General features: G+C 44.8%; 3 protein-coding genes across 5 annotated transcripts in view; all 3 read right to left on the reverse strand.

The window, feature by feature from the left end:
• The window catches only part of gfpt1 (glutamine--fructose-6-phosphate transaminase 1), a 28392-nt gene extending 20798 nt beyond the window's left edge, over positions 1-7594 (reverse strand). Inside the window, exons 1-6 of the mRNA XM_072682445.1 lie at positions 7525-7594; positions 2122-2229; positions 1906-2013; positions 1661-1786; positions 694-752; positions 470-601 (exon numbers count right to left, since the gene is read on the reverse strand). Coding sequence (XP_072538546.1) covers positions 470-601; positions 694-752; positions 1661-1786; positions 1906-2013; positions 2122-2229; positions 7525-7531 — 540 coding nt within the window. The 5' untranslated portion in view covers positions 7532-7594. The remainder of the gene's footprint in view (positions 1-469; positions 602-693; positions 753-1660; positions 1787-1905; positions 2014-2121; positions 2230-7524) is intronic.
• A 1354-nt stretch (positions 7595-8948) lies between these two features.
• On the reverse strand, positions 8949-16005 carry nfu1 (NFU1 iron-sulfur cluster scaffold homolog (S. cerevisiae)). The gene is made up of 8 exons (XM_072681106.1): positions 15929-16005; positions 14429-14532; positions 13678-13816; positions 13510-13576; positions 13302-13419; positions 12467-12530; positions 10795-10969; positions 8949-9768 (listed from the first exon to the last, which is right to left on the reverse strand). The coding sequence occupies exons 1-8, from the start codon at positions 15985-15987 to the stop codon at positions 9721-9723; spliced, it is 774 nt and encodes a 257-aa protein (XP_072537207.1). The 5' UTR covers positions 15988-16005; the 3' UTR covers positions 8949-9720.
• Positions 16006-17812: 1807 nt separating this feature from the next.
• Positions 17813-21751, reverse strand: part of aak1a (AP2 associated kinase 1a) — a 55789-nt gene continuing 51850 nt past the window's right edge. For all 3 annotated transcript variants that reach the window (XM_072682448.1, XM_072682447.1, XM_072682446.1), the window contains one exon: positions 17813-21407. In XM_072682448.1, coding sequence (XP_072538549.1) covers positions 20551-21407 — 857 coding nt within the window. In that variant the 3' untranslated portion in view covers positions 17813-20550. The remainder of the gene's footprint in view (positions 21408-21751) is intronic.

The following is a 21751-nucleotide window of genomic DNA, read 5'->3' on the forward strand; positions in this document are numbered from 1 at the left end:
CCACAGGACAGACCACCACAGAGCAGGTAGGTAGTGTTTGGGCGGTGCGTCATTCTGGTGGCGAGTGTGTTAGTGGATCGGACACAGCAGTGCTGATGGAGTGTCTGTCCACTCTATTAGACACTCCTACCTAGTTGGTCCACCTTGTAGTAGATAGGTAAGGTCAGAGACCAAAGCTCTGTATCTGTTGCTCCTCTAGTCCGTTGTCAGTGGTCACAGGATGCTGCCCACAGGACGCTGTAGGCTGGATATTTCTGATTGGTGGACTATTCTGAGTCCAGAAGTGATGTTGAGGTGCTTAAACACTCCAGCAGAAGCACTGCTGTGTCTGATCCACTGGTACCACCAGCACAACACACACTACTAACACACTCGCCACCACCATGTCGGTCAGTGTCACTGCCCACTGACAAACAGGGCTCAGGGTTCAGCAGCCCTGCACGTATCTAAAAAGCCAAAAGACTCTCACCAGCTGCTGGGTGACCTGCTCCACCAGGGTGGCGAAGCTGACGTCGCCCTCACGGTTGTCGTACATGTACTTCACCAGCTTGGCGATGGTCTCCGTGTCCGTCTCCGACTCAAATTCATAACCTTTAGTCTCCTGGAACGCACAGAACAGACAGACGCAGGGATGGTTTAATAGGTGGATAGACAGATGGACACATAAGCACATGCTGTGGGTGCTCAACTTACCAGGAACATCTTCAGATCTTTGTAGTTGGTGATGATTCCGTTGTGGATGACAATGAACTCTGTTGAAATCACAAAACATTAAGATTAACTTTTGAGAGTGCTGGGCTCCGAGTGGCTTAGTAGTCTAATGCTCTAACACTATTGGGCAGGAGGTCACGAGTTCGAATCCCAAGCCATGCCACTTTGCCATCAGCAGCCGGAGTCAGAGAGAGCACAATTGGCCGTGCTCTCTCCCTTGGTGGGTGGACAGCGCTCCCTCCTCTCCCCTTAACGTATTAAGTGACGTTGGCACAGGGGTCTGTTGGGGCTTTCCAGTTAGGAAAGAGGTGGTAGCCCATTTCTAGTGCTATGTTGAACTACGAACGGGTGGGGCAGTATCAAACTAGGTTAAACCTTTCTTGAATAAAACAATCAAAAATTGAAACACTACATGTCCAAATATTTGTGGACACCCCTTCTAATGAATGCATGAATTCAGCTACTTTAAGTTGCACCCATTGCTGATACAGATGTGCATATGCACACACACACAGCCTGTCGAGTCCCTGTAGAAAAGTACTGCTGCCAATACAACAGGACTTTCTGGAGCAGATGAACATGAACCTATTGGCACCACGGGCTTAATGCCAGGTGTGGGCTAGAGGGCATTGAGCTGTGGAGCAGTGGAAGAACTGTGTTCTCTGGAATGATGGATGGTGCTCCACCCAATACTATTGTGATGAGGCGGGGTGGTGCTCAATCATCCAACATCCTAACGCCCTTGTCACTGGATGCAATCAGATCCTCACAGCAATGCTCTAAAATCTAGGAGAATGTCTTCTTCTCTGGTCAGTAGAGACAGTCACTCCAAAAAAAAGATTTCAGGAGAAATCACGAATGAGCAGGTGTCTCAATACTTCTGTCCATATAGTGTAGATAGTGGCATGCAAAAGTTTGGGCACCCCTGATTACGCTGATGGTGACCAACCGTTGTGTTTGTCAGATCTCTGTGGGTGGCTGTTGACTGGGCTGGGGACGCCATGTGTGGCCCAGCGAGTGTGTGCGATGCCCAGATGAACGTCAAACTCCACGTCCAGATCGATGTCCTGCTGCTCTGTGGACGTCACACACACAAGAAGTCAATTAGTGAATCTTAGTGAATAACATCAGCATGTCTTGTCTTCACCAAGAAGACATAATCTGAACTGTCCATCGTCGTCACTGCTGTCTTACTGTGGATCTCCTCGTCCAGGACTTTGACTTTGCCTCTCTGTTTAATCAGATGGATGGCCTTGGCGTTGGTCTCCCAGTCCTTACTGTTCCCCCCATCGACACCCACTCCTGAGCAGAAAAGCACACAACACACACACCTCAGCACACACTCGACATCTGCACATCCTGGTTTCTGAGGTCATATCCTGATTTGTTGCTGAATGACTGATTGTCTACCTGCGGAGTCATAGCCACGGTACTCCAGCCGCCGCAGGCCTTTGAGGAGGATCTCAAGGATCTCACGGCGGGAGCGAGGGACGTGATAGTTCAGATATGCAAAGATTCCTGCAGGGGGAGAGAGGGGGGGGGGGGGGGGGGGGAGAGATTTTTGGATATATAAAAGCAACTTTATTCAATCAAACACCAAAAGCTGACTTCACGACACAGTACAACACCGCAAGACCCTCAAAACAAACACAGACATGAATCCTGTTCACACACTCAGCTCCAAGGGCTCCCCCTTCCTCCACACTACACAAAATAGTACTGACACACCATTCCATTTAAACAACCTTAATGGTAGTCATGACTTCGTAGACTCCACCAGAGCGAGAGAGCGAGCATGACAGCAAGAGAAAGACACAGAGAGAGAAAGAGAGAGAGAGAGAGAGAGGGAGAGAAAGAGAGAGCGAGCAAGCAAGAGAAACAGAGAGAGAGAGAGAGAGAGAGAGACAGAGAGAGAGAGAGAGAGAGACAGAGAGAGAGAGAGAGAGTGAGAGTGCTAGAGAGCGAGCAAGCGAGAGAAACAGAGAGAGAGAGAGAGAGAGACAGAGAGAGAGAAAGAGAGAGAGAGAGAGAAAGAGAGAAAGAGAGAAAGAGAGTGCTAGAGAGCGAGCAAGCGAGAGAAACAGAGAGAGAGAGAAGGAGAGAAAGAGAAAGAAAGGGAAAGCAAGAGAAAGTGAGAGAGAGAGAGAGAGAGAGAGAGAGAGAGAGAGAGAGAAGGAGAGAAAGGCTGGACTCCATCAGAGCGAGAGAGCGAGCATGATAGCAAAAGAAAGAAAGAAAGGGGAAGCAAGACAGAGAAAGGGAGAGAGAGAGAGAGAATGAGAGAGTGAGCATGAGAGGAAGGCATAGAGAGAGAAAAGGGAGAGAGACTTAAAGAATGAAAGGGAGAGAAAGCGAGTGAGCGAGCGAGAAAGTGAAAAACAGAGAGAGAGAGAGAGAGTGTCAGTGAGTGAGAGAGAGACAGAGAGAAAAAGAGAGAGAGAGAGAGAGAGAGTGATAGCAAGAGAAAGAAAGGGAGAGAGGGAGAGCGAGACACAGAGAGCGAGACACAGAGAGCGAGACACAGAGAGCGAGACACAGAGAGCGAGACACAGAGAGCGAGACGAATATATAAAATCATACAGACACAGGGGGGAACCAGTGGAGTTACGAGGTTCTGATATGACGGCGCTCTACCAGCTACAGAGAGATCTCTGCTGACTTCAGCAGCTCTCCATAACCGGCCTTGACCTGCTCAATGAAATGATGGCTTTAAGGTCACTAAGCCCTCCATCACTATCTCCTGGCCTGCCCATGTAGACGGTACAACCCCAGTCTAAACACCCCCCCCCCCCCCCCACACACACACACACACACACACACACACACCCCACCAGCTGACAACAGGCTCGTCCTGCTGCAGAGGACACTTAAGACCTAAGAAAAGCAAAAGCACTGATAGTGTATCAGTCTTCACAGAAACCAGAAACCTGACCAGAGAACCGGTCTAACCTCACGTACATATACAGGCGGAGTCCTGCTCCATTAGCTGCAATCCTCCTACATCAGCCCAGCCTATATTCAGAACTTAGACAATGCTGCACATACACCTGCACATCCCTCACATCCCTAACGGAATAATCTTCATCTCTATCTGCTCATGCTGTTTTAGTCGTCTACGGTATCTTGTGGACTCGCATGACTGGTATCAAGAAGAATAACTAGGGGTGGGCGATATTTATCCATAGATTTGATCATTTTAGTGTCATGGAATCTCCAAACTGACAGATTTACAGGAGAAGGAAAAAAAATCATATCTTTTAATGGAAAAGGATTTTATTCCAGGTCATTTTGCAGCTTTTCTATTGGTTATATATTCTGCTTAGTCATTAAGGAATGAGAAAGGGGGAGATTTAACAGACTAAAATAGAAGAAGCAGCGAATGCAAGCGTGGCACTGTGAAAAGGACCTAACAGAGGCACTATTGAGTACAAGCAGTGTATTGCGCACAGACACGAGCGTTAGCGGGTGTATGCAGACGTGCTGAAAGCTTGGTAGCCTGGGTAAGGAGGCTAGGCTACACAAGGCTCTGCTTTGTGAGCACAGATGGCTCCAGAAAATGAACGTGAGAGCCTGGGTGGGTCAATAAAGGTGAGCTTGTGGGACTGAAGAAGAAAGTCTCCAGCTGAAATGGTCTGCAGGTGCTGGGTTCAAGCCTTCATTAAACCTACCGGACTATGCTGAATCATCGGGACATTTAGGCTCTGTTCACACTGCTGAGAAAAATCTGAATTGTTTCTTAATTCAGATTTTTTGAGATATTCACATTGCCACAGTAAACTGAACTGAGCGAGGCAGGGCAATCCAATCTAGGTGTTTAAACCCGAGTCACACATCTAGAAATAGGATTGGAATCAGATTGGACACCACTTACAAGTGAGGCCTTAATTCCTAATTGGAAAATGCCAAAAAAAAATCAGATTTGAGAGCACAGGCATAGCCTATCTATCGATTTGGCGCTTGTTTCAGTAGAATTCTGACTCTTTATGTTTTGTTCAGACGTGAAGCTCAAATCTGATTTCAGCACTTCACTTTCAGATACTTTCCTGCCTCTTTTCAGTCAGTTTGTGCCTGACTACTATGCCAGCCCGTGTGGCTATGCAAGCAAATCGAACTGGCCTAAAAATCAGAGAAACTAGTCTGATTTGCCCTGTAGAGCATTTTTTTAAACCCTATTATTCTGTAACTACTATAAATTATCCAGTAACTGCTATGAATCTAATCTGTAACTTTCACCTTTTGAGGGCAAAGGACTGGTACTGACACTGCTACAGGCCGTCAGGGGTTAAAGAAAGCATGCCAGTGTTTCCCAATCAAACCCTTTGGGGACCTCTCCATATGTTTCCAGTACACTTGGACCAAGTAATTGAGGACACTCAGCTAGTACATGTGTTTGGGAGCTACAGTAGAGCATGGAGGTATGGCATACACACATAATTACATATATACAATAGACTCTTAAAAAAAAATAAGGTGCGTCAATGGGTTCTTTAAGCTACGTTTGGTTTCCTAAAGAACCAGAACACCCACATTTCTCTAGCTATGGTTCTTTATCTTTTCAACCCTCAAATGTCCAAACTGGAAGATTAGCCATCAATACTTATTAATATGTAACATTACAAGCCTCAAAACTTAATTCTGATTTTTTCCCCCAATCCTGAAAACCTCATGTGTGTGTGTAAATGGTCAGTATTTGTTGTTACTATGAATAACCCTGTCCTGAACTGACCAGCAGGTGCCCATGCAAATGAACCACAAACACCAAACTACGTCTGAATCCCAAATGGCTCCTTCTTCCTGAATGCACTCTGTGACACACCTGATCCTCAGGACTTCTCAGGGTATCTGATCTAAGGCCATGTATGAAAGTGTCTCAGATTAGAAAAAAGGAAATGATCAGATTTGCGTCCACACAGCTGAAAACATCAGATGAACACAGCCTTTTGGTACTTTTGCACCCACCTTGCTTGGTCCAGACTTCTGGACTCAGTTTGGTCCGAACCAAAACAGCCGGTGTGAAAAGTGCCATAAGTCATGGTCCGGACCAAAGAACTCTTTATATTTTTAATGGTTCTAACTTATTACTGACCAGTTATTGGAACTTCAGGCAGACTATCATCATCCAATTAAACCAAAAAAAGGAAACAGAACCAGGAAAGAAGTAAAACGGTCAGCAGAAGCATGTGGGGATGATTATATCTGGTGGCAGCGTCCATATAAGCTCGTTCATTCCGCCAACTGGAACCAGTCCTGAAGCTGGTGCTGCTGGTTGGTAGAAACAGCATAATATCAGCAGTTAATTAAAACCAAATCAATCTGCACACTTTTACTGTTCCCGGGAAAGGAGAGACACGCCAAACTGACTCACGCCTCGACGTCAGACGCACACCCCTCTACAAACTAATCAGTGTTTACGTATAGGGAGAGGCAGCCCACGTTAGTAACGTAGGATCATGATCATCATCATCATCATCGTCGTCATGCAGAGCTTGTCTGTGTGTGTGCTAACCTGCAATGTGAAACCAAAACTAACTGGATCAAAATTCAGGCAAAACAACAAACATCAACCTCGGTCTGGACTTTCAGGTGTGAACGCCCTCAGAAGCACTGACCTGGGAGCTTGGGCTCAAATAGACAAGCTAGCCTACTCACCACCACTGGTACGTGCTACAGGACCGGTCAGAAGAAGTAGGGTATGGATACTCTTCCTGTCCCACACATCTAACAGCACCACAATTTCTGATCCACTACAACCAAGATGTGCTACAGAGTTGACCTGCCGGGCTGATACTGATACCTGGCCTCAGTGTCATCCTCTCGGTACTCGGTCCCGGTTCCTAGCGGCCTTTCTCAACCAATTAACTCGTTGTCTGCCTGGGTTTAGGAGCGAGATATAAATAAAGGAGAGAAGGCGGTTCTGGACCTCCCACTGGCTGCGTAAGCCAAAGCAGATCCATCCTAACATCCATCAACTAGTAAATCAGTGCATCTTTATCAGGGACTGAGGCAGGTCCTGGCATTCGTCTATTCGTCCTATCTGAGGAACACAATCTAATCAGTGCAGGCTTCCTAAGTCGATGCTCTCCAACTCCTGGAGGAGTCCTGGAGGTGCACTGCTCTGCAGGATTTTGGGTTCCCCCAGCTAACTCTGGAAGGACTTGGTAAAGAGGTGGTTAGATGGGTCAGTGGGCCTCCAAGACTGCTGTTGCTGCTGCTGCTGCTGAGGAGGAGGAGGAGGAGGAGGAGGAGGAGGAGGAGGAGGAGAGCTGTCAGCTAACATGTGAGCATATGAGCAGCTATATGAGAGACTGAGACCAGTCCCAAACCAGCTGGAAGAAGGGTAAGAGAGCCCAACTGCTTAGAAAGACCTGGGAAGAGCTTCCCCTGTGCTGATCTTTGCCATCCTCGTGGATGTCAGTGTCCAACAAGCCAATTTGCTCCATCCAACACAGGGGAAAGCCCCCAGACAGCTGGGGGATGCCCAAACCAGTCTGGGACAAACCAGTTTAGCTAGCTAATGTTATTAGAGCCTCCACGTCGGCTGTCAGTGTAATAATAACACGCCCTAAATGACAGACACGTCCATAGTTAGTTAGTTAGCTAGTTAGCTAGCACTAGTTCAGTGCTGGCCAAATGCAAATGCTAACAGTGCTAACGCTGTGCTTTCAGAGACGTTTAGCACTTTCCTGAGCTATTTACACAATAACACCGCCATAAACCAGCTCGTATGAGCCTATTCTACTAACCGAGTCTCTCCTAAAACACATAACTGCTATTAAATATACCTAAATGATCTAATTCTCCGGCCATACTCACCACACATGTCTGCGGCCCCGTTTCCAACTACTGTGGAGTTCAGTTCCGCCTCCTAGTCATTCGGTGTCCCGCAAGCCCCGCCCCCTCACACTCTACTGGACGAGGCCCGGGCTGTGCCTCCGTAGCCGCCTCTGATTGGCGGAGGTGGCTGTCAGTCATGCCAATGCTGCTTCGCCTACGGAGGCAGGTTATACGTGGCAGAAGGATGCGTCCATGATGTCGACAAACACCTGCATACTTGGCATGTGCTGTGCGGGGTTTTTTGTAACCCTCCGCCTGTGTCGTGATTAATGGGGATGTAAAATGTGCCGTGTGTGCAAAAGTGAACCACACCAGGAAATAATACGTAATACGGACCTGCGCAAGTTACTGTGCCGGTACTATAGCTACGTAGGAGAGGTCTGATTGGCTGGCTGAGGCGGTGATGCGTCATACTGTCCCACAACGTTATAGTCATGTCTGTTGTAATAATAATAATAATTATTATTGTTGTTGTTGTTGTTGTTGTTGTTGACAATAATAATGCTTTATTTAAATATTTTTTGCTCACTTATATTTATATGGTTTTATCAGACTCAGAATCAAAAATACTTAATTGATACCAGGAGACATTGCAGCTGTGACAGTCGCAATCATCCCTGTCAGAATAAACACTCATAACATAAAATTGATATAAATAAACATATATATTGATATAAAATATATATGTACATCTTTAGAAATTTTAACATGCCAATAACTGTGATAATAAATATGGTACATACTGTATAAAGCGTAAAAACTATTATTATTGCACAGATGAACTCTAGTGTCACACTAAAGGGAGGAGTTATAGAGTTTGATGGCCACAGGTACGAATGACCTCCTGTGGCGCTCTGTGGTGCATTTTGGTGGAATATTTCTAGCGTTGAATGAGCTCCTCTGTCTCATCACCACATGCTGTAGAGCGGATGAGAAAAATATAATAGCATTTATTTTGTATAGCCCTCTTTATCTCACTTTTTGTTACTATGGGCTCTTCCTAGAACTGTTATAATTATATGTGGACTTCTAGGAAGAACCATCCTCAGTGGCATCACACCAAAGAACCCCCTTAAGCTCATGTTTGGAGTCCCTGTAGAGTGTACTGTGCCTGCAAGGCTGATTTAATTGATGTAAATGAGCTCTGTTTTGAGCGATGGTCCATATTCAAGAAGCTTGGTGGGGCCTAAAGGTGTGTGTAGGTGTGACGTCACATGAACATGATCACATGATCATTTCAACACTGTAATGTCAGAAAAATGTGAGAAAGTGTAGTTTTTCATATTATGGGCCTATTCATGATGTGTTCTGTACTGTACGGCATCTTAATAAGAAAAGCAAGGCATCATCACTGCGGCTACAGTGTGCTGATACAAATAAATGAAAACAAATATGTCTCATAATCGTCTGTACGTCATTTTATTTTTGTTCTTATTACACAAACACATCCTCTACATCTGTACACTGAATTAAAAAAAAAAAAAAAAAAGAAACATACAGGTGGACGGCCCACATCCACTGCTATATTTGTGCGCCTTGAGTTATTGCAAGATCGGGCGATACTGAGCGACACTGAAAGTGCTATAAATATCAGAAGTGCACAATATGACCATTAAACCAGCGGCATTCGCTCAACTCCAATACACAGCTATTACAGTATAACGACAGGGAAATGACCAGATTTCAGTGACACACCTTTTCTGGTAGGATTTGGATGCAGAATCAATTATTGTCTATAAAAGCAGGGATCTCTGTAACGAGCATATCTGTCAAATAGCATATCGCCGCTGTCATCATCTCCAAAAGAGCAACTTTTCAGGAGGAGGAAAAAACCTTCTTAACTTTCAATGGAAGTCAATGTAAAAAGGAGCATTTCTATTGGCCCATTCTTTGTGTCATTGTGGACACGATGTAAAGAACATCTGCCGGATTCAGATTATGTTAAAAAATAAAAAAATGGCAAACAATGTGAAAAAAAAAGATTTTTTAGGGTTTTCTGTGTGACAGCGGCGACATACTGGGGTTTACGGCGGCCTCCTTCAAAAAAGAGGGGAAAGCAGGAAAGCAACCCAATCATGTGATTGAGCTGCTGCACTCAGTCCTACTCCTACTTCATGGGACAGTGGTGAGAGAAGGGACTGCTGGGAACTGTAGGAGGGTCCTGCTGACTAACACTCATCTCTGGGCTTCCTGTTCCACACCCTCGACCTCCTCCTCCTTCACCTGAGAGAAGAAGCACAGAGAGATCAGAGATCGGTCAACAAGCTGACCAGTCACCCACCACCCCCTTTCATGTGGTTAAGATGATAGTTTGACCAAAAATGTGGTTCACGATTTACCCAATCCATCCGGAGCTACAATGCTAGTGCAGCTAACTAGCAATGGAAGCTTGGCACTGTTCCAACTCTGTGTCTATAAAGTTAAAGTATATAAAATCACTGATAAACTGCTGTGGTTTGAGACAAGTGTGTGATGACAGGCCATTAAACAGTTAGCACGATTCTAACCGATGGAAATAAGCTACTATTGCTACTGAGCTATTAGCCTCTTAGCTTCAGAAAAGCTAAGGAAGCAGACTCCACACATCCAAACATGTCTTGGCTGGTGAGCTACATTTGGGGTTAAAGGAAAACAATGGAAATCTGAATGATCCCTTAAATAATAATAAATAATTCTAAATAAAAGGTCATTGTTAACAAAAAAAAAAAAAAGCTAATTATGCTAATTACTTTTAGCCTGTGCTAACAACCCGTATAACAACCCCATAGCTAGCAGAGTCTGGAGGTGATGAGCTGCTGGCCAGTGTCAACAACACCATGGTCACCATGTTCTCCTGACGTCACCGCGTCTACAGCTTTGACTAGCGCGATCGCTAGTGGGCGGGGCTTGTGATGATTTTGGGGGTGTAAATTTAACAAGTCAATACTGTGATGTAACAGTTTGGGGGTTTTAGAATCGTCCGGTTTTCCAGCTCTGTTTTGGTTCTGCCGGATGTTCTTTTGAGGTTTGAGGTTACTTCCATCAACCGAGCTCTCGTTATTCATCTATGCCAAGCAAAATACCGTTGTCCACTGTCCGACACCTTTCCTGACTACAAGCCATGTAGTGTGTAAGATATGTTAGCATCATGTTAGCATTAGTTAGCATTCAATGCAAAATGATACCTGGCCCCTGTTACTTCTAACTCACTGATCTGATTCTGATGGTGGTTTTGGACTAGTCTTCCACCTTTCTTCGAAGGGGTCTCACCTGCTCCACTCCCTCCACCTCAGGGACGTAGAACTGCAGCATGTTCTGAATGCCGCTCTTCAGTGTAACAATGGAGCTGGGGCAGCTGGTGCACGAGCCCTGGAGCTTCAGCTTCACAATACCATCCTCAAAGCCCCGGTACAGCACATCCCCGCCGTCCTCCTGCACTGTGGGTCTGTGAAGGAGGACATACATAGATTTTTTTTTTGTCAGTTACTTAAAACATGTTACATGATGTATTTTTTTTCGCCCACAAGTCAGGTGGTGCACGTTAATTTAATGTAGTTTAGTGTTGAAGGGGGGAGGGGGGGGGGGTATAGTGGTAATAGTCACAAAGCTCTCAACGGTCTCATCACAGAGGATCTCTGATCTCTCTCTCCACCCAATACTAACACCCCACACTTACTTACTGGAACTGTGACCAACTGTTCAGTCACACTGCACCCACCAAAGACCTCCCACCCTCACTACACTTGCATTCACATCGTATCCAGTGTCTTTATATAACCAGCAATGTAAACATTTCACAGATTATATATTAAACCTGTACATTTTAAACAGTGCAGTAATGTATACATAGTATATGTAGAGTATGTATAGTGTGTATAAAGTGTGTATATAGCACATGTATATAGCATGTACAGTGTATAGTAGAGTATATATAGTGTGTATTGTAAGTACAGTGTATAGTGTATGTATAGTGTGTGTAGAGTGTATATATAGTGTAAGTACAGTGTATGTATAGTGTATAGTGTATGTAGAGTGTGTGTAGTGCAAGTAGAGTATTTATAGTGTAGGTACAGTATATAGTGTATGTATAGAGTATGTACGGTGTAAATAGTGTAGTGTGTGTATAGATTATATATAGTATATAGTGTAAATATAGCATATGTATGAGTGTGTACAGTATGTATAGTGTAAGTATAACATGTATAGGGTATGTATGTATAAGTGTGTAGGTACATTGTATAGTGTATGTACAGTGTAGTGCATGTATAGTGTGTGTAGAATATGCATAGTGTACATACAGTGTATAGTGTAAGTATAGTGTGTTTAGTATGTATAGTGAAAGTACAGTATATAGTGTATGTAGAGTATATATAGTGTAAGTACAGTGTATGTACAGGGTAGGTACAGTACTGTATAATGTGTGTATAGAGTATGTAGGGAGTGTGTATAGTGTAAGTATTATGTATAATGTATAAAGTATAGAGTATTTATAGTGTAGGTACAGTGTATTGTGTATGTATGATGTAAATATATACGTATAGTATATAGTGTAAATATAGAGTGTGTATGTGCAGTGTATAGAGTATGTATAGTTTAAGTATAAAGTATTTATAGAGTATGTATGTATGTATGTATGTATAAGTGTGTAGGTACATTGTATAGTGTATGTACAGTGTGTGTGTATAGAGGGTGTATAGTACACTGTAAGTATATAGTGTGTATCTCATGCTACATTTAAAAGCTTAAGAGTTATTTGATAACTCAGCGATTTATAATCTGAATAATTATGAAGAATCATAATCAGATTATTAGTTTCAAGAATCAATCAATTATTCAACTAATCAATCAAAACAGCTGCTACTAATGCAGATACCAAAAACCTAGAGAAGAGTTTACCACCACTTTAAAGTGAAGCAGACTGAGAAAGGGAGTGTAACCATACCTAATCCTTGTGTCCAGCAACTCTTTGATCATAGCAACGACTTCGTCATCATCATCTGAGGGGGCTGGAGAACAGAGCCGGTTAATAAAGTGGTCCGTGTTGTCTATACAAAACTGCACAGGCTGCAAGTCTACCTGAGATGACTGCTTGCTAAGGTCTGAGGCAACTGTTTGAGGAAGAAGCTTCCATTACTTGTTGGGCGTCAACTCACTAAGCACTTCACTGGGAACACGACAACAGATCGTCGACATACATAGTGGTTATCAGAGTTACTGTAGCCTTCCTGCCAGCTCCAACCAGTCTGGCCGTTCTGTGTTGATCTCGCTCATAAACGAGGTGTTTCTGTCTGCAGAACTTCTTTTCACTGATCTGATTTCTTTATCCCACCATTCTGAGTAAAGTCTAGAGACTGTCGTGCTGAAAATCCCAGGAGATCAGTGAGCAGTTCTAGAAATGCTTAAGCCAGCCCTTCTGACAGCAACAATCATGCCACTCTCAGAAGCACTGAGATCACATATTTCCCCCAATTCTGATGGCTGATGTACATGAACATTAGCTAAAGCTGCTGGCCCATACCTGGATGACTTCCAGGTATATGGACGACTAGCTGATTTAAGAATTGCATGAGTGAGTGGGTGGGTGGGTGCACGGGTCTTGCTTGCTAAGTGTATATTTACTTTGCTTGTACGGCAATGCACTCCTTATGCCTTCACATCAAGAACCTCAACCCAAAGGCCTATGTGGCCTACAGGGAGCAGGAGCTGGTCCATCACCTCTACTCACTACTTTATTGACAGTAAAGTATTGGGATCAGACCGACGCGATCCCACATTACCGGTGTCTGCACTTGGAACCGCATCCTCAGAAACAACAGGAAGTCCAGACGTGAAGAAGTCCATGATGGTGGCAAAGACGTCCGGCTTGATCACCTTCCACTCCATGTCCGAGTTAGTCTGAAAAAGCCAGCAAAGTCAGCAAAGTCCTAGAGTCAGTCATCTGTACACGACCGTCTCTGGAGAAAGGTGTGCTGACCTTTTTCCTACCTTTGTGATGGTTATGAAGTCTGGACCCAGGAAGACACCTTTGATTCCATCAATTCTGAACAGCTGCCTGCAGAGAGCATCGACCACATGTTCTGACTGGTTACCGACTTTGTCTACAAGCACCACAACACTCGAGGTTGTGTCCTGACAAACAGCTTTACTCCTCACCTGGCCAGTGGAGAGCAGAAGGCATCCCTGGGGGAGGCGAAATCCATCGTCCCCGACTCCCCGAGCACGATGCGGCCGGGCAGAAACTTCAGACTGTTGGGGTTTGGAGTGTCTTGAGTCTGAATGAACATGTTCCTCACTAAAGACACAGAACAACAGATACTGTTCAGTTCTCATACGGCAAGACATAACAGAAATATCGCCAGGTCGGATTCCGGGTCATGCTGTTTGTCATCAGCAGTCGGAGTCAGACTAAGCACAATAGGCCTTGTTCTCTCAAGGGTGGACCGATGGCACTTCCACCCACGTCACTCCTAGCGTAACGTGGGTCAGCACAGGTGTCTGTTAGCTTTTGTATCAGAGCGCCAGCTCGAAAAGAGGTGGTGGCTGGCTGTACATGTGCCGGGTGGGAAATGTGCTAGTCTTCACCCTCCTAGTCTTGGGGGGCGTTGCTAGTTAAAACTATTAAACTACGGAACTAAAACAAATGAAGATACAGATGAAGATATTTTTCACTGGACAGCATATATATATATATATAGTAATTGTATAGTAATTGTAGAGCTGGGCGATTTGAAAATGACATTTTTTTACTATATACAATACTTATCGCAATATTTTTTACTCTAAATATGCTGCAATTCAGTTAAACAAGACTGATTACACTCTTTGTAATGAAGCGTGCAGTTATCAGGGCTCTTTAAGCACGGACAATATCCACGATACACTCAGAAAAACTTTCACGACTTACCAAATACAGAAGCTGGTGCTTGTGGTAATGTCCTCTTAACCACGGTGTTGAGGCGAGGCCGGCTGAACGCAGCAGCTGCGTGATAAGCACACGCAGGACGACTTCTACCAACAACAAACACACAAACATTCCTCATCTTTATTGCAGACGGAGCAGTCAGTGTCAATAAGAGGTAAAGATGCAGCTATCTGTCAACGTGTCCACCGTCCATCTGTGGCAGTGAATGAACACACACACACACTCACTAGTGAACTAGGGGCAGTGAGAACACACACACCCAGAACGGTCGGCAGCCAACTCCAGCGCCCGGGGAGCAGAGAGGGTGAAGGGCTTTGCTCAAGGGCCCAACAGTGGTACTGAACCCACAACCCTGTCATCAATAGCCTGGAGCTCTAACCTCGGAGCCTCCACTGCCCCAAATGCGATTACAACAGGAAGTCCTACATGGCTCAACCCTGTCACTGGTGTGATGCACACTAGTGTTTTCACTAAGTTACTAGGTGGTTACTATGGTATCCCAGGTGGTTGCTGTTGTGTTGCATTGTTGCAAGACATTTCAGATAGTTGCTATGGTGTTGCATACTGACTGCTAAGTTAGTAAGTTGCCAGGTGGTCTGGCAGCTGGTTGTTGTGACACCCCACGTGGTTGGCTGGGTGGTACTAGTGTATGTGTGTCACTGTGAGATAAGAAGGGAGCACAAACAGTCTGAGCGGCTCCTGGCTCCTGGCAGCACGTTTCTCTTCCTGTGTTTAAGGGAAACCAGGAAAACTGGGATACGAAGCCAGTTTAGTTTAGTCTTGTTCCCGAGAGGCTAGAAAACCCATCAAACACATTAGGGGCAGTGGGGGCTCAGCAGTTAGAGCTCCGGGCTATTGATGACAGGGTTGTGGGTTCGATACCCGGGCTCAGCAAGCTGCCACAGTTGGGTCCTTGAGCAAGGCCCTTCACCCTCTCTGATGCCCACCGCTCTGGGTGTGTGTGTGTGTGCTCACTGCCCCTGGTTCACTAGTGTGTGTGTGAGTAACTAAGAAATTCGGCTGTCCGAGCAGGTAAACAGTGAAAGGAGCAGGACAGGCTGACCACAGGAATACTGTAATCCTCAACTCCTTTTTTGGTTGGTGGTTGACCAGCTTAGCTACTGACCAGCACAGAGTGGGTTGTCACAGGGTTGTCGGCCAGTATGACCAGCTGGACCAGCTTGGTCAGACTGGTAGACTCAAATACAGTCATACGCTATGCTGGTCAACCAGCTGTCTGACTAACATAGGGGTGCGGGTGGGGGGCTTCTGTTAAGTGTAACAGAGAGAGTGGTAGTCTAGAGCGCACGCGCGCACGCACACACACACAGTAAACAGAGCTGCTAAACCCCACTGCGTCACTCAGACCCGGTCAACTCCGATCAACAGCCTCATTACAGACCATCGTTCAGGACCTGCGGTCAAACCGGCGAGTCTGAGACCACACGCTGCGCGAGGGACGGACAGAGAGTGGGGACTTACAGAGCCGCGAGCAGCGGAGGAAGGTTACGCAGCATTCCTGCACGCCTGTACGCCGCCATGCTTGTGAGGGCAGAAGGGACGAGACATGCGCAGTTTCACCGCCTGGCAGTGCACGACCTACAGTGCAGGGAAAAATCCCCAAGCGCCCTCAAGCGGTCAGCACACAGAACTACACCACACCGCCGTTAGGCCTGAACGTAATTATGCAAAACTGTCAAAGGGGCTGTGTATTATTATTATTATTATTATTATTTTCATAATAATAGTAATGATAATGTATTCTAATGACGTGATATTTCAATTCAGCATGTATTTTAATGTAAATATTATTTAACACCAGCACTAATCATTTCAGATTGTTCTTCTTCTAATTATTATTATTATTATTATTATTAGTAGTAGTAGTAGTAGTATTTTAATCATAATAGAAATAATAATTTATTCTAATGATGTGATATTTCAATTCAGCATGTATTTTTCATTTAAATATAATTTAACATCAGTACTAATGATCTCATTATTATTATTATTATTATTAATAATGTTATTACCAATAATAATAAGAATCATAACAATCTGAAATGATTAGTGCTGGTGTTAAATTATATTTACATTAAAATAAATGCTGAATTGAAATATCACATCATTAGAATGAAACCTCTACCATTTTTGATACTAATGCTAACTAATAATCTTAGTTATGAAATTCTTTGAAAGGAAAAATATGTTTAATTGCATAAATCTTAGTAATACTAGTCGTTTAAACAGTTTTAAATATTTTTAAATAATATTACAATATTGCAAAATGTAATATGTGCTTTATACTTTAAAATGAAAAAAAAAAATTAAAAAGCAAATCCATGAAATTAAATACCAACAATATTAAGAAGTACAAAAGTCAATTTCCTGACAAAAATGCTGAAGAGCCATGCAGCTTATATGGTTTCCTTTTTTTTGAGTGGTTGCTAGGTGATTTCTGTGATGGCGCTATGGTATCCCAGGTGGTTGCTATGGTGTTGCTTCAGTGTGGCTAGGCAGTTATGAATCCCATATGATTGATTTAGCATCAGGTGGTTGCTAAGGTGTTTCTAAGTGGTTGTTGTGGAGCCCCATAAGGATGGCTGTAACTACTGTATTTAGACCGTTGTGAGATAAGAAGGCTGCACAAACCTTTGCATCTAATTTATTATTAAAATGAATAAGAAACTATGAATATTAATCTGAGACACTTTGACAAGAACCCAGTTGTGATCGTAGATGACTGGGTCAGACAGTTCCTGTAGGGTCTTCCTCGGTATGCAGTGGTCAGTAACTACCAAAAGTGCTTCAAAGGACAACATAACCAGCATTAAGCTGTTTTAGAGCCTATTTCTACGACATGTCCAAAAGTTTGTGGACACCCTTTTGTAATGAATGCATTTAGCTACTCTTTGTTGCACCATTTCTGAGACAGATGTAAATGCACACATAGAGCTTATCCAGTCCTGGTAGAGAAGTACTGCCAATAGAATAGGACTCTCTGGAGCAGATAGACATGACCGGGGTATAAAGCCCCCCAGCTTTGAGCTGTGGAGCAGTGGAACTGTGTGTCCTCTGAATGATGGTTGGTGCTCCATCCAATACTTTTGGGATGAGTTGGGGAGTTGATCGTCCAACATCCCGAGCTGACTTGCGCTCCTCTTGTTAAACGCAATCAGATCCTCACAGCAATGGCCCTCCAAAATCTAGCCTTCTTCTTCCCTGGACAGTAGAGACAGTTACTCCAACAAAAGCAGGATCAACTCTTTTTTTTTTTTTTTTTACCATTAATTTCATAAGAAACAATGAATGAATGAGCAGGTGTCCCAATACTTTTGTCCAAATATCTTGCTGTGTTTAACATACTTTAAAGAAAAGGATGTTTTTATTCAAAAGTCTTTAATAACCGGGTCTGCATTCTTCATTCAAATGTTCACACAACGTAAACAACAGCCAAAGTTTCCAAACAGTGTAAAGGAGAGTAAAAGGAGACCGATATGACCGCGAAAATCCAGAACTTTACTCACATGATGGTTGTGCACTTCATATCACCTGATCATCAGTATATAATCTGGAATAGTTTAAATGCTGAATGATTTTATTTATTTATTTATAATTATTGTAAGTGAAGACAACACAACATCACCACGATACAGAGTGTATTAAAATTCACAATCTACAGGTCAGTTTCTGTGCGGTGTGATCCAGCATATGAAGGAATCAGGGCCCAAACAGTATCCCCAACACCAACGTACTCCAAGAAAATGGCACTAGCATTTCATAACTACTATGTAAATACAGCTTGTTTCATTGCACTTTGGTGTTTTTCTCACAAGTATAAGCAGGTCGTTACATGGAGTATGGAAGTAAAATGCAACAACATGCAATTCTAAACACAACCTGGAGTGCGGGATGACACTAAACACTACCGACCTTAATCTGAATCAGTATGGAAATCAACAACCAATAAACTGCCACCATACGAATAAAGTAAAAGGTCCCAGAAAAAAACTATGCTTTAATAATTCAGACATTCATGGTTCAGAAGGCCGCTTTCCAGGGATATTGTCAATTCAATAGCAAGGGGCACTCTTCAGACCCCCTGGAGCTTGTACAAGAGAGTGCCTTAACAGCTATGCTGCGGGTGGAACACGGTGGGTTCAGCCGAACATGGTGTTGTAGTGCCCGTGAATCAAACTCAAAGTGAGAACATCTCCATCTTCAACAGTGTCCATTGTATGAGAACTTTCCACTGAACGTAGGAGCAGTGCACGAAGGTAAGGTAGAAGGGATTCTCAGCAACTCATAGGTCGGTAGACAAGAGCCAAGTGCACAGTCCAATTCACAGACAGAAGATCTTCCAGCAACTCGGGAAGATGTGACTGATGGGGTTTATCAGCCAGCATGCAAAAAAAAACAAAGGAATACTCCAGATTTGTCCAACCTGTCCATCTGCTGCATCTCAATTGCATGGTTTCAATCCACTTGACCATCCATCCGATCACCTACCCATCCGACCTCACATTCGACCATCCATCCATCCATTCGACCCTCCATCTATCGGAGCATCCATCCATTCATTCGACCCTCCATCTATCGGACCATCCATCCATTCATTCGACCATCCATCTATCGGACCATCCATCCATCCGACCGTCCGACCATTCATCCATCCATCCGACCGTCCATCCATTCGACCATCCATCCATCCGACTATCCAACCATCCCTCTATGGGACCATTCATCCATCCATCAATCCATTCATTCGACCATCCGACCAACCGTCCATCCATCCATTCCTCTATGGGACCATCCATCCATCCCTCTATGGGACCATCCATCCAGCCATCCATCCATTTCTCTATGGGACCATCCATCCATCCCTCTATGGGACCATCCATCCATCCATCCCTCTATGGGACCATCCATCCATCCATCCAAACATCCGACCGTCCATCCATCCATCCATCCCTGGCCAGCGTCGCAATGGGCTTGTAGCCCACCTGGAATCACGGTGTGTAAATCAGAAATATATCCTGGACAAGGCGCCAATCCATCACAGGATATCCTATTTATCCTAGGGGCAAGTTAGCAAAATCCAATTCACCTATCATGTGCATTTGTGGGAGGTGAGAGAATAATCAAGCACCTGGAGGAAAACCTATGTGGACCCACCACAGCCAATCACTTAAAATGATAAGAATCCCTGTACCTCGAAAGTTACGGAAAACCCATTGACCCAATGCACTTACAACAGAAGCCAGTGGGTAGTTGCTTCATTCCCTGCCCACTGGTTTTGAGGTACAGGAATAATTAAGGGCAGAAATGGTGCTATACTACAAATTCCTTTCCAATACAGAGCTGTTTTTAACGTAAAAACTCCACTTAAGAGGAGAACCTTACAGCAGGTAATAAGGCTCAATCTCTTCAAACACTTCACAGCCCCACAGGATTGTCCGATTCAGCATTTTCTGCCGATATTGGCCCAATACCAGTACTTAGTACCAGCTTCCTCATCAAGTCGTCAGCCTGTCCAAGTACAGGGAAGCCTGTTCATGGTGTTCAACCATACAAGAGAGATGTGGCAGACAGGGAACAGGTTGACAAAATCCGGAACATTTTCTTTAAGCTTTATTTAGACGTGCTAGATGTCAAAAAACAGATACGCTCTCTCAGAATACAAACAAACTGAGGTAGGCAGAGAACACGACACAAACGAGATTTGTCAGCAATATGTGGACGACACTGCAGGCTGCAGTTAAAGCCAGTCGTAGCAAAGACCACTCTGCACGATGTGTATGTGCTTCATCCTTGCATAATTCTTGCGTTTTATGTTGAGGATGCTAATTATTTTCTGTGCAACATTTCATCAAAGGCATTCACACGCATCTCGACATCCTAATGCCAAAGAAGCTTCAAGCTCAGTCCTAGGAGAGAGGATGGTCTTTTTTTTTTTTAAGCCATGGTCGTCTTTCCAAGCTTAGTGCATATTGGGTTCTTCAGGTTGGTTTCTCGGACATGGATCGAGCCTTTAGAAATCCCACTTGCTTGAGTACTAGCCACAATCGGGGCCTGGGAAACCGTCCCCTTGGAGTGCAGAGGCTTCAGTGCTTCTCCTGAGGACCTTTGAGATGGAAGGGTGCAGAAACAAATGGATCACTAGCATTTGCATCAGGCGTCCAGGTGTGCAGGACAGCCCCAGTGCTTTTCTGACCCTTGCTTGACATGCCTAGTTGAGCCCCATCAGATTCTGATGCCAGGGGACCCTCATAATGTCTGGAGTATTTCGCCAAAGCCTGTGGTCGGAAGGGTCGAGGGGCCACCTGGCCGAGGATGCTCTGGTCATGGCTTCCGGGATAAGAGGCCGCCAACTGAGGGCGCTGGAAGCCAGGCTGGGCAGCTGGATGGGGATACACTGCTCCCACAGTTTGCGTTTCCATTCGCCTTCCGAACGGGGCCTGGAGGAAGATGTCGGGTTGTTGGGGCGGAAGCATTGGGCGAGGAAAAGGAGCATTTGCGAAGACGTCCCCGTCACTATCCACCTCCTGCGCAATCCGGAAGGGTGCTTTCAAGAAGACATCAGCGTTGCGATCCAATTCCGGATGGCTGATCTGTCCCTGGGCTTGGGGCACGTGGTTCTGAGAGTGCTGATTGGTGATCAGACTGGACTCCGGGACGACGCTGGGCTCCAAGTCGGAGGATCCGGGAAGATTTCCAGAAGAAACAGTGTCTTGCTCTTCGTCTTCATCGGAGTCCTGCAACAAAGGTCTAGAACCACTGCAGTCGTGGCTTGAAGCATCGTCGCCACTCAGCCTCAAGCTTGCCTCGTCCTTCTCCAGACCTTCACCCTCCTCTTCCTCCTCACTCTCTTCATCGCTGGAATGAAGACATCGCTGAGTAGGGTTCTCGGCTTCGGGCCCCTCTGAAAGCACGCGATAGCCATTAGCCTTCCCATTTGCTTCTGCGGAACAGAGAAAGAGAAATCAAAAGATCAGTGAGGAGGCAAAGGACCTGAGGTCTATGGTACGTTCAGCAAGATGGCACCTATGCAAGACGGCATGATTAGCTTATCCTAACAAAGGTGCAGATGCAAGGGCCTGACTGCGTTGTCGTGACGATCCTAACTGGATCTCGCAAATGGTCCATGCCACATGGTTGGTTGTCTGCATTACTGCATGGAGCAGGCCTCCATTGGAGCCGAACTTAGCTTAGTTCACGTGTCATTTGAAGTATTGATCCAGAAGGGCAATTCTCAAACTGGCCTTCCAGGACTTGAGCTGGACACGCCTGACTTTCTGCCTAGAA

This window comes from Salminus brasiliensis, chromosome 6, assembly GCF_030463535.1.
Source record: "Salminus brasiliensis chromosome 6, fSalBra1.hap2, whole genome shotgun sequence".
Classification (NCBI taxonomy): Eukaryota; Metazoa; Chordata; class Actinopteri; order Characiformes; family Bryconidae; genus Salminus; species Salminus brasiliensis.